Source organism: Cyrtonyx montezumae, unplaced genomic scaffold, assembly GCF_038088225.1.
Source record: "Cyrtonyx montezumae isolate F1298 unplaced genomic scaffold, pur_monq_1.0 scaffold_30, whole genome shotgun sequence".
Taxonomy (NCBI): Eukaryota; Metazoa; Chordata; class Aves; order Galliformes; family Odontophoridae; genus Cyrtonyx; species Cyrtonyx montezumae.
In genome coordinates, this window is record NW_027072035.1 from 14,318,184 (window position 1) to 14,335,017 (window position 16,834).

The following is a 16,834-nucleotide window of genomic DNA, read 5'->3' on the forward strand; positions in this document are numbered from 1 at the left end:
ACTGTTCAATGAACCTTAAGGTCTTAACGTTTGCTATTTTGTCTTTTTTGTGTGAATTGTTATTCAAGAATTAATAACCAAAGATACTCAGTTTGGTTGCTTCTTGTTACTACGGAAAAAATGCTACTTTTGTTTAATGTAAGCAAGAGTCCCATAAATCTGTTCTGCTGTCTGAACTACACTCAGATATGCTGTATTATACAGATCTGATATGGCACCAACCTAGTTTTCAGAATAAATATCTTATTTCAGAGATACGTGCAGTTCCATTTACTTGCATACAAACAACGATGTTCAACAAAAAAGGAGCCAAGAGCACTTACATAACCATGCATCTTTAACAACAAATCCTAGAATATCTATTATATTTTGATCATTTTTGCTGAAAGGGTTTCTACAAGGAACTGTGCTAGCACAGTGCTTTCCAGCTCAAGTACTTTTACAAGCACATCACACTAACAGCCTTCTTGCTGCCATTATTTTTGGCCAGCACTTTTCTGCGCTGGATTAAAACCAGAGGGCAAAAGGGAGCAATTTAAATTGCTACCACCAGTGCTGTGCAGCTGCTCCTTCCACAGCAGGCCAGTGGTAAACTGTGAAGGTCGAGCATCTCTGAGTGCTGCACGGCAAGAGGTGAGGAGAGCACCAGAATAGCCAGGAATTTTCTTATTAATCTGGTTCCTGGCAACAAATCCTTCATTCCCTTACTTGTGAAAGTAGAACTAAAAGCAGTACCTCTACAATTGGTGCTGGTTTTTAATTCAAGGCTCAGCATCCAATGGGAGAATAGCACATTACAGCAGTCAGCCTGAGCCACTTGGTGGAAAAACAAGTAACCTAACCCACCCATATGCAGGAACAGCCACACTGGGAGGGACACAGAGAGGTTACATCCCCTACGTTTTACAGTCCTTCAAAACTGAGTGTAGAAACAGACACCAGGACATGATCTACTATAGAATAGTAATAAAAAGAAAGTTGCCCTGAATAAGGTATTCTTCCAAGACGGGCTTATTGTCCTGTAATATTTTGGGCATTTGCCATATTCCTCTTTAATAAAAATTCAGTGTTACGATAGGTAAAAGCAAAACACTGTCCAATAGGAATCTATCTGTGAATATAGCACTTGGACTTTTTAAAAATGATTCAAGAGTTCCAAAGGCTTAAGGAAAAGATAGGCCCTTTGTTAAACAAGCAAACAAACAAACTACAAAGCAAGATAAACCGAAACAAGAAACCCAAAGCAAAACAAAGAAAAAACACCACCTTCAAAATAAATAACTAAATAAAACAAGCAAAGAAATAAAAAACACTGCAAACAGCTACACTACAGTTATGACAAATGTTGAAGAAGATGGGACTTGAAAACTGAAATAATAAGTACTGATGGTGGATTTAAACTGTGTATTTAAGTTTTTTAAACCTTATTTACTAGGTATCCAACATACTAGCAATTGTTTCCGAAAAAGAAGAAACACTACCCGGAGGAATACTGCTGTAAATAATGGGACATACTATGTCAGTGCTTCCCATAGCAACTACTAGTAAAATAGTTTGTAACAACCTTTTCGCTCAAATTTACAGTCACAGCTATTTTAGGTGTGACATGAAGGGGGCAGTACTTGAGTCCCCAGTGGTCAGCCTGCCTCTTGCTGAACTCTACCACATCACAAGGAGCTGCCTCACAACTATATATAACATCTTGCTAGCTTCTGAAAGAAGGAGCAGAGCTTCCACGGAGAAGGAGCAAGGAGGAGAGAGGCAAGAGGGTTTTTTCCAATGGAAATACATTTAATTAAAAAAAAATAAAAATGGAGAAAGGTGAGCTGTCACTTTAGTGTCTAAGGCCAGCCCAAGAGAACATGTTCAGACAACTGTAATGCATAAGCAACCCAGAAATAAAAGCAGTATATTGATTTGACTCACAAACCCTTTTTACCGAAGGTAGAAGGCTTAACCTGATTAGAGTCTTCCCTTACAAAATATTTTATTCTAGATTCAGTACTTTAAATGTTTCTGTTGGTAAGGTAGGTGGCGTGCAACATTTTTTTGTTTTGCTTATTATATCAGGACTGAGATATCTAAAATTTTCTCAATTCACATAAATAAAATAAGGCTAGTACTTACAGATATATCATCACTAAAGTCTATCTCATCCAAATCAAGGTATTCAGGGGCTTCCATTATTCTTCTATGGACATTTTTGGTGGCTCAGCATAGTAGTAGAGACCTAAATAAGAAAAGAAGAACAGGTAATCTAATAAAGTCAAAACCACACAGAAATAGTTTAATATAGTTACTTGATTGTTAAAAACATGTGAAGTACACAGGCAGGTCTTTGGGAGGTTAATCCTCAATGCAGAAAACAGTTTTTCTCCTGTACTCTACATATCGTGGAATATCTTCTGTTAAAGATGCTATCCTTTACTGCCCAGAGCAAAGCTACTGTTACTTCTGTTCTCCTGTGCTCAGGAAGGCATATAAGAAATGAAAAGCATGTGATGTGCAGAAACCAAAATCCCATCACACCTCATCTTCACTTCTCCATACAGGTAATGTACAGTGCAGACAGCCTTTTACAGGTGGGTGATTTATCCATCCTCAGCCTGTGCCTGCAATTCTTCCCAATTAATAACCAAGGCAAAAGCAGAACTGTATCAGTCTATGTCCACTGATTCTCAGAGGTCTTCAAGACATCGTTATGGCAAGGGGAAAAAGAAAATTCTCTTGCAAAGCAAGAAATTTGGCTGTGAAATTCTAAATAAACTGGAGATTAAACAATCAAATCAAAGAGAGCAAAACACAGCTTTCCAAATCCTAACTAGAATGCATGCATGTATTATCACTAGAGACACATACAACAAAAATGAGAATGAAAAAGAATGCTATTTTAAAAGCCAGTAAAAGAGTGGTAATTTTTACAAAATGTGAATCGCTATGTGAGTATTAAGTATTATGATGCAAGCAAAAACAAACCTTGATAGTATTTGTACATAACACCAAGAAATGCCTGCAGGAAAGTCCATTTTACCCGTATGACAACTGCCAAGAAATACATTTATGAAGAACGACACGTCATTTGTGCAGTCCAAATAAAATAATTGCATGAGCAATTTACATGTGGTTAAGACTGCTGTAGAATAAAAGTTTTGAAAAAAATCTTTTCTGTGGGTGTTACATGCCTTGGCAGACAAAACTGCAATCACAGATCTCAGCAACACCCTATACAAACTCAAAGCTGATTCTAAGACAGCTGTTGTTGAAAAGTTTTTGAAAGAAGAACTGAGAGGCACTTCTGCTGTTTCAAGCTACAAAAGCTGGAAAATCCATTTTTCATTTCTCACCAGGTTATTAAAGGTAAAGAATTATTCAATACAGTTTTGTCTTGAAATGGAAACAAACAAACAAAAATACCCCCACAAAAATCCATACATGCTTTCTTTATTATCTTAGGATACTTCTGCTCCTTTCAATATAAGGAAGGAAGTCCTGGAGAGGAAAAATTAGGAAGGAAGGGAGTACGGAAGAACAACTTCAGCTAATTATTTTTGACTCTCACTGTTGCTGTTGAATAAGGCAGTAGAAAGGAGATAGCTACAAAAATGTAAGAACACTATAAAGCCCTCACTCCCTATTTCTATACAAAAACAGATGTGGCGATGCTGTAAAACTAATCAGAAGCAGTTCATTTTATAGATTTCCTCAATAATATGTTTAATCTTAGAGTGAATCACTAAAATCAGACCAAACTTGCAATGAAAGGACTTAGCTGTGGATAGACGTGACACATTCAAGTGTATGAATTCTTCTCGTAACAGATTTTCTTCTTGTAATAGATTCTTGACATAAATATTGACTTTCAGTATATTTTTTTTAAGGTTTGTGCTTTAGCATGTTGTATATGGGCAACATTACAGCTTGCTTTTGGCATCACCATGACACTCAATCTCCTTTTGCAAGCACAAGACCACACGAAAAAAAAACAAACACAAACACCAATTTCTGCATTGTTTGTGTACACATATAAACAATTAGTAATCACTATCGCACAGGCACAATTTACACTTGGCTGAATGATACAAAATGATAAAAAAATTCCCACTGTCAATCATTTCAGATTGAAGAGTTTAAGAGCTGATACAAGATTTATGGAGCTCCTAGAATCTCCTCTAGCAGAGCAGAAAAAGATGAAGAAATGGGACAAAACAATTAGTATGGGATTTTGTTATAATGATACACTTGATGGCATGCGTGAAACACAGAAGACAGTTTGAAGTTTTCCCTGGAATTAAATAAATTTAAAAAAAAAATCCATCATGTTTAACCTGATGATTTTTTGCAATTATAAGTGATTTACTCAGGAAAAACAAAATGCAAACAAATACCAGCACCACCTCTGAATCCTCAAAAACACAAGAACAGACATAATTTTGATAAAAGAACTGTATTCCTGACTGCCATATGTATCGAGATTCCCAAATGAAAAGATCTCGATCTTCTGAACTTTTAAAATCATAATTTCAAGAAGTCATAGAAGCAAAAACTCCGAACACTTGCATCCATCTGTGCTAATGACAAGATAGCATTTCACTGGGATGCACAAAACTCACTATGTCTATCTGCACTTTTGAAGTGTTATTTCCACAAAATGTTGTCTTCTGTCTTCCTCAGAACATAAAGACTATGAAGCACAGAAGGGCTGAAGAGAAGGACAGTAACCAAAACAAAGATATCTTCTCAACTGAAAGCTTCTCTTTCCAAAGATAATGCTCAGTTATGTGTAAAGAAATGGTAAGGGACTGACACACTGAGTATTTTCTCCATGCAGTGAAACCAGACATCAACTTAGAGAACATGTATCAAATAAGATTTCCCATGACTAAACTTGGTGTCTTATTCAAAAGATGCACTTTCTGAAACAGAGTAGAACTACAATATGTATAATGCAAACCATATGGTAAGGATAGTACTCAGGTTGAGACTATTTTGAGACCTTTGCAATAGCTGAATTCAGAATTCAGCAGAGGTATAAACAAACCAAATGGTATTGACAAGCAGATAATAGGCAAACTGGACAAATTCAAGGTAAAAAGAATTGCAAAGTTGAACTTCCAGCAACAGATGGTAAGAGAGGAAACATCATCCACTAACAGTAAAGAAAGGTGATTTTATGGTATCATGAGATACTGCCATCAGGAGAAGTCATGTGGCTAAAAGCCACACTGAAATGTGTCAGTTGTAATACTGGTATAATAACATCTTGCATAAGTATCATTGCATCAGATACTGAGCAGTGATTTTGCTGCAAAAAAAAAAAAAAAAAAAAAAAAAAAGCAAAACAGAAAAACCACCATCCTTTTCCTTTTCAAACAACAGCAACAATTATCACTGATTTTACAAATTAGACAATTTCCCCTACTATTGTTCCAGGTTAAGCCTGTTTGTCTGAACCCTTTTCCTGTTACTGTAAAACATTTAATATGACTAGGTAAATAGGGGAAAAATGTCAAAGAAAGCAATTCACAGTAAAATTTAAACAAACAAAAAAGCAATTAAGTATTAGATAACGAGGCCAAATCTGGTAATTTCTGCAAGCACTAAAACTCACTCTATACCAAAGCCAGGTGACAATTTTATATTTTTCAGAAGTTTCTTTTTTGACCTAGATCAAATATTGAATTTGGCTCACCATACAGCCTCAGAAAAGCCATGCCAAGGGACAAGCCATGAAAGGGTGAAGAATACTCAATGTGGGAACATCAGAAATGCTTTAAAGGTCTTTCTGCTACTGACTTTGCATTGTAATGCCAATGGCCATCATCTTATCTATGCTCTTGCACATCAAATACGAGACTGCAGAGATAACCACTTGACTGTTAGGCATTTAATTAAGTGAATCCAAAGACTCATAAGGGAGAGGGAAAGTAAGTAAGCTCCAGGTTGAGCTTCTTTCTCTGTTTGCTCACTATAAAATCCTGTAGTTGTTGTGAATTCAGTAGTTTCAGAAAGAAACTGGATCCAGTGCCTCAGCCAAGAAGAGTCTCAGAGATGCATGTGAAAGGCTGAATCCAAGAGAAAGCCCAAAAATAATCTCTTATTAAGACAAAATAGTATAAAAAATAAATAATAAATAATAATAAAAAAAGATCACTGGTCATTTATGGATACACAAACACCAAGGTCAAATGATAAAATGCCTAAGTAAGTTGCTGACAGTTTGTAATTTTCTGGGTGATGAACTGTCTGGGTGGCAGGGCTCAAAGAGCCACTGTGAATGGCATCCTGTCCAGCGGGCAGGTGTTCATAAGTGGTGCTCCTGAGGGGCTCAGTTATGCTTAATATTGTGAACAGTGTCCAGGGGAGGGTATTGTGTGTGCCCTCAATAAGTTCACAGATGATATCAAATTAGACAGAATCTGCTGAGGGTATTAGAATCTACAATGACTTAGGTTGGAAGGGACCTTAAAAGTCATTTAGTCCCAGTCCCCCCGTGGAATGCTGGCTTCACCAGATCAGGCTGCACAGTGCCCCATTCAGCCTGGCTTCAAGGTTAGGAAGGTTTTGCAGAAGATTCTAGATAGGTTGGATCAATGAGCAAATTTCAATTGCACGACATCTAAGAAGGCCGAATGCCTGGAACTGCACTTTGGGTCATAACACCCCATGCAGTGGTAGAGGCAGAGGGAAGAATGCCTAGAAAGCTGCTCAGGCAAATGCGAGCCAGAAGCAACCTGGCTTGCATCAGAAATAGTGTGATTTGCTGGACCAGGGAAATTACTGTTCCCTTGTATACATGGTACAATGATGAAACTGTACGTTGAATACTCTGTTCAGTTTTGGAACCCTTCAATACAAGGAGGACCTCAAATTGCTAGAGTATGTGCAGAGAATATGACAAAGCTGGTGAAGGGACTAGATTGCAAGAGTTATGTAGAGTGGTTATGTAGAGGGAAATATGGCTGTCTCGTCTGGAGAGGAGGAGGTTGAGGTGAAACTTTATCACTCTTCATAGCTACCTGCAAGAAGGTGGCAGCAAGGAGGCTATCCGTCCTTTGTCTTGAGTGACAAATGATTGGACATGAAGAACAAGTCACAGGTTACACCTTAGAGGTTTAGGTTGTCTATTTGGAAGAATTTGTTAATAAAGAGGATTATCAAGCCTTGCTGCAGGCTGCTCTGGAAAGTAGCTGAATCTCCATACGTGGAGGTATTTAAGAGACATGTGGCACTAAGGGACTTTGTTCAATGATGGGCCTTAGTATGCCACATTTATGGTTGGACTTAGTGATCTTGGAAGAGTTTTTCAAGGTAGATGATTCTATGTCTGTGATTTTGAATTCATGTGCTTCTGTCACTCTTCTATGAATTCAGTATTGTTTTAAGACAGTAAACCTGCAAAATGTGTACGTCTGAGTGTACTGTTGTTCACATAAGTTTTACCCTGAGGTAGTAGCTCTTCACAAAAAAACAAGAACTCATGTTGACAAAAAGGATACTCATATTATATACAAGTATATAACTGACTAACTAGTTAGACAAGTTTGACACATGCAGGTAGCATACTCGTTCATTGCCCAGCATTTACAAGAGTTGCAACTGACTTTAGAGAAGCAAGAGTATACTTGGAAGACAGCTTTTTTAGATAGTAAGGCACCTAAGACTATATTCATCAGTGGTAGGTACATGCTGTATTGACATTGTAGGCAGTTTTCCTCCACACTAAACAGCTAAGAAAAAGATCAATAGGTCAGTCTGTGAACACCTGAACCCCATTAAGATTGCCGAATTCTAGAGTGCTCCACAATGAAAATTATGGGGTTGGAAACACATTCATCTGTGTAGCAGGACCTATGAAGCAGAATTCCTATTTATTAGATATAATTCCTCTTTACCTTATAAAACACGCATAGAAGAAACTGGAGCCGCCGTGAGGAAAATCATCTCTTAAATTGCAACTAGCACTGATTTCTTCTGAACAGCATTACAGCTGGCTTTTCCTGCAGCTGGAATAGATCCTACCTGGAGCACTGTTGGATATTTCAGAGTATGTGTATATGGGAAAATGAGGCAGCAGGATATGTACTTCTTTGTTGGAAAACTGAAATAACAGTATTACAACATTGCCTAGCCAATTGCATTTATTTCCAGTAAAGCGACTACTACACTTGTAGTTTGGTTGCATGCCAAGGCTGACAATGTGCTTTATAGATGCAGAAAATCATGTTAATAAAACTAGAAATTATAGTGCTACTATCCACAAGCACAGACTTCTCTATGACAGTATTGTTTACTTAAAAGTAAACATTATAACATTAATGCTAAATTGCTTGCCCAGATTTTAAAGCAAACCCAACCAATCAGTGTTTCTGCTTACTTGTCAGTTGCAGATAACTAAATATTTGCTTGTGAAGCCAAGCTGCTGTCTGCCAAATGCTCTCATTTAGTCCTTTTTTCCCCCCTCATTAAATAGATGCATTCTTAGTTTCTCAGTTTATTCTCTGACACCCTCCTAGAACTAGAAGCAGAAACGTCGCCCGTTATAATTTTTAGTGAAAACAATAGCACTAACAACAACAGGAACAACCAAAAAAAACCCACCAAAATCGTGTTGACAGATACTTTCATTAATTAACAGATTTTACTGACTGTCACAGATTCTCTTGGTAGGCCCAATAGCCTTTTCTACAGAAGAATGCACTGCACAGGTTTCCTTAGTAGAGATGGAGGAACTGAGGAAATGGAAATAAGTTGATTATTCAGTTGTGAGATATCACCATCTCTTTGCATGATAAGCACAAGTTTTATCTTAAATTACAGTCTCTTTCAGAGGCTCTCCTGAGTGATATGGCTGCATAATTTAACTTCTGAAGGCAACTAGGAGTTGGAATTGGAAACTAGTTAAGAGCAGGTCAGAGTTGTCCTAGCTTCCCTTCTTGCTGCACTGAACAGAAATGTGGTTGGTGTGGGGCAAAAATGAAGCTACCAGTGAATAAAACAGTTAGCTGAAAATCAATCAGTACTGATTGTTGTTCCATTCCATTTTTATCACTAAGCCCTCTATTCATCTTTATTAAACTCCCTACTTCTCACTGTCTACCTTCATTATTTAGTTTGATGAATTTTCCACTCCAGAGAACTTTGAGTATATAAAACTAAAGTATAGCATGCTTTTAATAGTTTTGAAAGAACAATTCTTTTAATTTGAGACTTTGACATAACTGTCCAATTTTTCATCCATTTGAGGCTGATTTTTGAGTCATGCACCCTCTTCATAAGCTTGAACAAATGGCACTTGACTGTTTCTCTCAGCAGCAAACATTTCCATATCTAGCTCTGCTTTTTCTGACTGCTGTCACCCTTGTCCATGTATGCTTTTGATTTTTCCAGACAACAAAGCTGTTATTGGCTCCTTCATTTCCTTTCCATGTGTGCTTAATTAACAATGACACCCTCCAAAGTAGTCAGAATCCTTTAGGCAGAGCACTTAAAATCCTGGGCTTTAAGAGGGTCACATGTAACGAAGCAAGGGAATCTGAATAGCTGTCTGGAGAATAGAATCCTGGATGGAAAGTAACAGAAGCACAAATGAAAAGGAGTTTTTCTATTTGTTTAAGTAATTTATAGCGTGCAGTCAAACCCAAGAGATAGATTTTAAATTTAGCAGTAGGATGTCTGTGGTCTAGTTTCCAACTGTAGTAGCAAGTCATTGTGGCCAAGTGACATCCAAAAAGTTAAAAATACTGTTGCAATATTTTGCTTGTGGTAAAGGAAAGCACACTGGTTTAAAATCTAGTCTTACCATCTGTGGCATGGAGGACACTGGTTATAAATTTATGTAAGTTCATTAATGGTCTGCTTTTTTTTCTGCATTTTCTGCAGTTGTCCCAGTAACACAGAGTAAAACAGTGGTAAATCAGAATGGAGGCACTCTATCCATGTAAAACGTAGTAAATTACACCAGACAGAAATGCTCTTCCTCTCTCCCAATTCACTATCTGTATTATTTTTTTAACACAAGTGGATGGCAACCCTGCCCATCTCATGGGAAGCTTGATGACCTTTACAGTCCCCTCCAACCTAAGCTGCATTGTGATTCTATGATTTTATGATTCTGTGATTAAATGTGCACAAGTTTTAAGCAGTCACTGTTGCTCCTGTGTCTGGGAGATGAGAGGTATGCCTGTTTATCTGTCTTTTGTACAATCCTGATAAAAGAGCAGTTAGAGAGGAGTTGATGAATACTCTCAGAAAGAATACACTTCATCCAGGCAGAGTTCTGACTGTTACTGTTGTAGTTTTAGTAAAAATAGGCAATTGCAGTGGACAATAATGATCACAGAGCTCTGCAGAAAGGCTAATTACTGGGTGTGCATTTTGATATATGCAAGGGCTGCATTTAGAAAAATTTTAAAGACATTTTCTGTATATCATTTTCCTCCAGTTGCATTCAGGACATTTCCACATCTCACATGATCTCATCTGGTTTCTTTAAACTGTATAGTCTTAACTTGATGTGAGAGTATGAAAACTCAGAAAAGAAGTTGCAAAGAACAAACAGTTGAGAGAATCAGACTATCCACTTTAGATTACAAAGGGTGATCTGCATTACTCAAATGGTGAAATTTTTAATAATTTTCATCAACATTAGTGTTGCCAGTCCAGGAGTGTATTAATTCTTTATGATTCTAATGGCCTGACTCTATATGCCCCTGATTGAACTGCATGGCAATTAGCTCTGGAGCTGTGTTGACCTGTTTGTGCTCTTTTTCATCTATCAATCAATAGTAATAAAAAAAAGTAAGATCAATTTCAAAACCTCTTACAACCGAATAAGAAATAAGAACCATACTGACTTCTTCAGTTATCGTTCTGGAAGAATGACGGTGTAATGACACAAACAGAATGGAACACATTTAGCAATCTGTGCTGGGAATACTGCAGTAGCAGCATAGGGTCTGGATGTGAACATTCACAGCATCTTTTGGTTTGTGAAAGTGTCGAAGTTGTACAAATAGAACAGAAAACAAAAACTGCAGAATACCTGTAGGAAAAGACAGATATTTCAGAGGAAATGCAGGAACTTCTGCATTATCTAGCAAGTTCCTTAAAAGGACATGAAACATAATCTGTTGTACATATGTTCTAGATTTTATAGAAAAGACTGTGAGAAATATTTTCAGAGACTGCTGGGATATAGTCAAGATTATGGCAGCTTCCCATAAGAACATGTGTTTACCAGCTCCAACTTCCTTTTGAAACTTCTGAAACACTATAAAGAATTGCTTTCATGAATAACTTTTTCTTTTTTTTCTTTTATTTTTGAACAGGCAGAACAAACAGGATATCTTGGTCATGAGAATCACAGTGCAATCATTAAGTACATGCAGCTTGTTTATATAACGATTATGCCCACAATTATTCATATGAGCATTCCTGTTTCTATATACCCTAAAACTTTCAATCACTGTTGTCTCTTTTTTCATTCTTCTGTTGAATACTTCCATCCATCAGAGGAATAGTAAAGTGACAAGTACTGAAACCATGACAATCTGTAAAAAATGTACATAGAATGCAAAATCAGTGCTTATCTCTGGTTTGGTTTTAGTTGTCAGTGATGGACACCTGACATTTCCAGCATTATGATAACCAGTAAGTGTCCAAAATATGAGGGCTGCTCTGAAAGTAATGCCTCCTATATTATTATGTTGGTAGGTCGGTTCATGATGTCAGTCAGATGTAGACAGTATGACAGTAGAAACTGAACCCTCCCACCAATGTCCCATTACATACAGTGGCTGTGAGCACAGTGAAGCAGCGAGTAGTGCACTTCAGAAGAGGTGACAATGACACTGGTCATCTCAGGTGCTGCAGATCTGAATGAGTGTGACATGCAGGCTCTTGTGCATTGCTGGCATAATGGCATAAGCTACTGGTAGTGACTATGTTGAAAACAGTATCCTGTAGCTGAGAATTTGCTCTATCAAATAATGTTATCCTGCTTATTTTATCTGTTGCATTTTTCAAGGAAATAAATAGGAGGCACTGCTTTTGGAGCAACCCATTTCTTTTTATTCATTTCACACGAATTTATATGCTAGCAAAATAACAAAAATAATAACTTGGTTAGGGAACACTTAAACACAATGGAAGCCCATAAGCCTGTGGTGTCTGCTGTTTTGCACATATTAGTGTTGCATCTTGGTGAATGATCTCAGTGTGAGGCTACTCTCTATTATCACTAAAAATTAACAGCAACTGCGAGAGGTTCCTGAAGGCTAAAGGAGAGCAAATGTAACTTTTGTCTTCAGGAAGGGCAAGAAGGAAAATCTCATAAAACTAACAGGTCAGGGTCACCTAAATCTCTAGAAATCTGATAGTGAAAATCATCCTGTTAAGTACCTGCAAAGAGATGAAGGCCAAGCAGGGGATCTAGAGTAGTGTGCATTAACTTATTATGAAGGGGAAACCACGCCTATCCAACCCAGCTGCATCGTCATCTATGATGTGGTGACTAGCTTGGTGAATGATGGAAGAGCAGTTTACAGAAGCTTGACATTGCCTCACATAACAGAGAATTGGGGATCATAGAATCCCAGAATGGCTTAGGTTGGAAGGGACCTAAAGGCTCATCAAGTTCCATCTCATCTGCTAGAGGCAGGGCTGCCAACCACTTAGATCAAGTATTAGATCAGGTTTCCCCTTGTCCTATCATAATCTACCCTTGTAAAAAATTGATTTCCCTCATGTTTATAAACTTTCTTTGTATACTAGAAGGCCACAACAAAGCCTCCCTGAAGCCTTCTCTTCTCCAGGCTAAACTAGACCAGTTCTTTCAGCCTGTCTCTGTAGGAGTGGTGCCCCAGCCCTCTGATCATCACCTTCCGTTGGACCCTCTCCAAAAGCTTCACATCTTTCCTTTATTGTGGGCCCCAGACTTGGATGCAGTACTCCAGATTAGGCCTCACATCCTCACAGAAAGCTGATTAAGGGTGAGGACATGTAGGCGTATTCAAATCTGACCGAATATTCTGGACCAGAGTGTTATGGTCAATAGTGCAATGTCTAGTTGAGGGCAAGTCGGCAGTTGTGTATCCCCAGGGGCAGTTAAGCAGATCTGAACAGTGGAACAGAATGCACTCTAAATTTGAAGATGATAAAATACTGGAATGAATGGAGGGCACACCAGATGAATGTACTGTCACTCAAAGGTGCTTGGGAAAGACTGGAAAGGTAAGGAGTGTCCTGAAGTTCAGCAAAGGGAAATACAAGGCCCTGAATCTGGGGAGATAGAACACCATGCACCAATATGCACTGGAAGATGACCAGCAGAAGACAAACTCTGCAGGGAAGGATCTGAGAGTCCTTCTGGCTATGAACCAGCAACGTGCCCTTATAGCAAAGAATGCCAGAAGCCTTTTAAACTGCATTGGGAAGACCATCAGCAGCAAGTGAAAGAGGTAAACCTTTCTGCTCTCCCCAGCAAGGCCACATCTCAGGTGCTGGGTGCAAGAATGATATGGCTTTCTTAGAGTAAGTCCGGCCTAGAGACACTAAGATGGTTCTGGGACTGGAATCTCTTTCATTTGAAGAGAGGCTAACAAAAGTTGGGAGTGTTCAGTTTAGAGAAGTCTTGGGAGAACCTTTTCCATGTGTATTAATAAATGATGGAAAGTGCTGAAGAACAAGGAGCGAAGGCTCTTTTCAGCAGTGCTCACTGACCAGACAAGCTGAAACACATGACAATCCAACTGAAGACAACACTTTTTTACTGTGGCAGTTGAAAACTGGAACCGGTTGCCCAGAGGCATTTTGAACTCTCTGTTTGTGGAGACCTAACAGAATATGGTCTTTAGCAACCTGTTGTAGCTCACTTCTGCATGGGCAGAGGCCTCTGTGCTAGCTATCTCCCAGGAGTACCTTCCAGCCTAAACCGTTCTGTGCTTCCAAGCTGAAACACTCTTACATTATTAGCCATAATGTACCCTGTCTTTTCCCAAGAAAGTGGATTTTCATTTTTCTAGAGTTGATTTTTTGAATGCAAAATATAAAACTTCAGTATTTGCTGTTGAAATTTCTTGTAAGTGCACTGTTTGCCTCAAATGTCTTTTTTTTTTCTAATGTCTCAAATGTCTCTTTTTTTTAATAAAATTGAGATATTTCATGTAAGAAAATCAAGTATATTTTATGGATAAGATATTGATCTTAGTATTGAAAAAGCGGCCCTTTTACACTTTAATAAATTTATGCTTCAAGTAATTAGCTTTAAAAATAATAATAATTAAAAAGATAGTTGTTTCTAGTAAACTTAGATCATTGGATTTTAAAATAAGACAGCTTGAATCAAATCAGTAGTTTTCACATAGTCTAGTACTCTCTACATTGAGCAGAAATGCTTCTGCATTATAGATCCCTGCTCCACAATATATTTAATGGGAAATTAAATGTATTATGGAGGGCAGATCTAAAATGCAAATCATAACTGAAGGTAACATGAGTTAAATATACATTCATAGAACAGCTTAAAGGGAGAAGCAGAAGCTCACTGCCATTTAAAGACCCTTTTTAAACAAGTGAAGGGAATAGCTACCATGCCCAAATAGGATCAGTGACTGGCAGGAAGTAGTATTCTGCAGCTTAGGTAAATTGAATTAAAATATCAGTGTAAATAAATTAAGTAGAACTACAGGATAATTTCTACACTTGACCAGTTTAATGTCCTTTGACAAAAAAGTAAAAAATAAAAAGAAGTCTAAGATGAATGGCCAGTACATGATCTTCTCTCTGGAGTAAAAGCTCTTTTTCGTATATGGAATATTACTAAATAGGGAACATAAAAAAATTATTGGTTATATGTAAATTATGGTTCTTATCTGTGAAGCTCCTGACTACATGCAACACCATAGCGCTGTGCTTGGCACTTCTGTGACAGCACTGCTTTTCTTACTAGCATGAGCTGGTTGGAGGATAAGTGGAACCAGTCACCATTCAGAACCAGTCCCAGTTCAGTTTCTAATGCAAATGACTGCTGTAAGCTGAAGTAAATGACACCACATGGATTGGATTTGGATTGCATCAAAAGCACCACCTGTGTATTCTACCCTAAGGGTGCAGTCTTCAGCTACTATCCTACTATGTATTTTTTTTTCTAGATGACTGCAAAGAGTGGTGTTATGGAAATAAGTTAGAGTAGTGGATGTAGTACAGAATAATGCACAATACCGCTGTGTGTTGTAGTGAGGTTGCTGACTAGTCTTTCCCTCTGTTTCTACATGCATGTGCAGATGTCATTTACAGAGGTGAGTTGTTCAATCTGTTTTTATTCTGGATGTTTCTGAATCTTGAAGACCACAGAAAAAGTTAGCTGTTGGAAAATATCTGAAACCACTGACATATGAGCTTCTTACAGTGAAGGAATACTAATGTTAGATGACTGTAGGATATTTCATACAAAGAGTTAATAGGCTTGTAGTAGTTCCAAGGGTAAAATTAACCAAATCAAATATCTCATTTTTGACAGATGAGTCAACCTCTTATTTATTTTGATCTTTTAATTAGTACTAAGTAGACAGTACATTAGCTTTTCTTCTAGTTTGAATCACATAAGCTGTTTCAGTTTTAAAGTAACAAATACTGATTTCCAGCTTCAAAAGTTTCCCTGTCAAGGTTGATTGAAACATACTTATTTTTCTAGGCCTTGTTCCAGAAATCTCCAGTGCATGCATTCTGGTTTAATGCTTAGAATCCAGTTTTCTTTCTTCTTGAATCTTGAAGGAAATATAAAACTATGAGGAGGAGAGTATTGTTTTATCATGAGGAATCTGGAGTGATTCTTTTCGAGTACATGCCTTTCAAGTTGTGTTCCCTGCTAACAACTCTTCAGTTAGATCACTTAGTAACCTGAATACTGATCACACTGATGCTAGATTGCTGTTTTCTTTTGTGTACAAGGAAGACTTGCTGCCTTCTACTATTAAATGTGATGGCTGTTTATAGAAGCACTAAATGCCTAAGTACTTAGAAAAGTAAGAGGGAAGTAATTACCAACAATCAAGTAGTTACTCCTTGCCCCAAGTTGGGTAAAGTCCTAGTCACACAGCTATTAATGAAAAAGTAGAGCTCAGATGTCATTCTTAGAGTAAGTTTTTGCTTCTGGAATAAATTACCTGGAGTACTATTCAGTGCTTAAAAACAAAGAAATGAACAAAAAGCATGAGAAACTGTGTGTCAGTAAGAATGCTGTACCATCATTGTGAGACCTGATGCATATGTGACTGGTACAGTGCCAGTCACAGTAGCTGTTAAAAATAATTTATGTTAGAGTGCCTCAAATTGTCAAGGATTTTCTGTGCAATTCATGAGAGTAGAAGATTAAGCAAGCGTACCACACAATATTACTGACTTTAGCATGACATCTTTAAAATAAATAAACTCCACTAAGACTGCATTGGATGCAAGGTTGGATGACTGTGTGATCCTGAGATGTATGTAAAAGGCTACAAGTCTCTTTATGTTTGACCAGAAAAAAAATACATTTGTTCTCATCTAAAAATCTGCTCTGAATATGCAGTGACTGAATATGCATATGACTTCATGAGGAAAAGAACTGGGCTCAGTATTTGCACCTCTGGAGGGCTGCAGGTGGATTGTTCCTGCATGTCTGGTATGCAAGGATTTGTAAATCTTAATCTTCAGAAATGTATATTTTAGAGTTTTTTGTTTATTTTTATTTTTTTTAATCACTGTGCTTCGCTGCATTCCTTCTTCTCATCGTATCAGTGTAGCTTGAGCAATGATGATAACTGTGTGCTGATTAAAAACAGTGCTTTTACTTTGA

General features: G+C 37.6%; 1 protein-coding gene across 2 annotated transcripts in view; it reads right to left on the reverse strand.

The window, feature by feature from the left end:
- SNCAIP (synuclein alpha interacting protein) overlaps positions 1-16,834 on the reverse strand; it is an 84,274-nt gene that overhangs the window by 46,742 nt on the left and 20,698 nt on the right. For both annotated transcript variants that reach the window (XM_065744325.1, XM_065744326.1), the window contains exon 2: positions 2,128-2,230. In XM_065744325.1, the coding sequence (XP_065600397.1) occupies positions 2,128-2,184 (57 nt within the window). In that variant the 5' untranslated portion in view covers positions 2,185-2,230. The remainder of the gene's footprint in view (positions 1-2,127; positions 2,231-16,834) is intronic.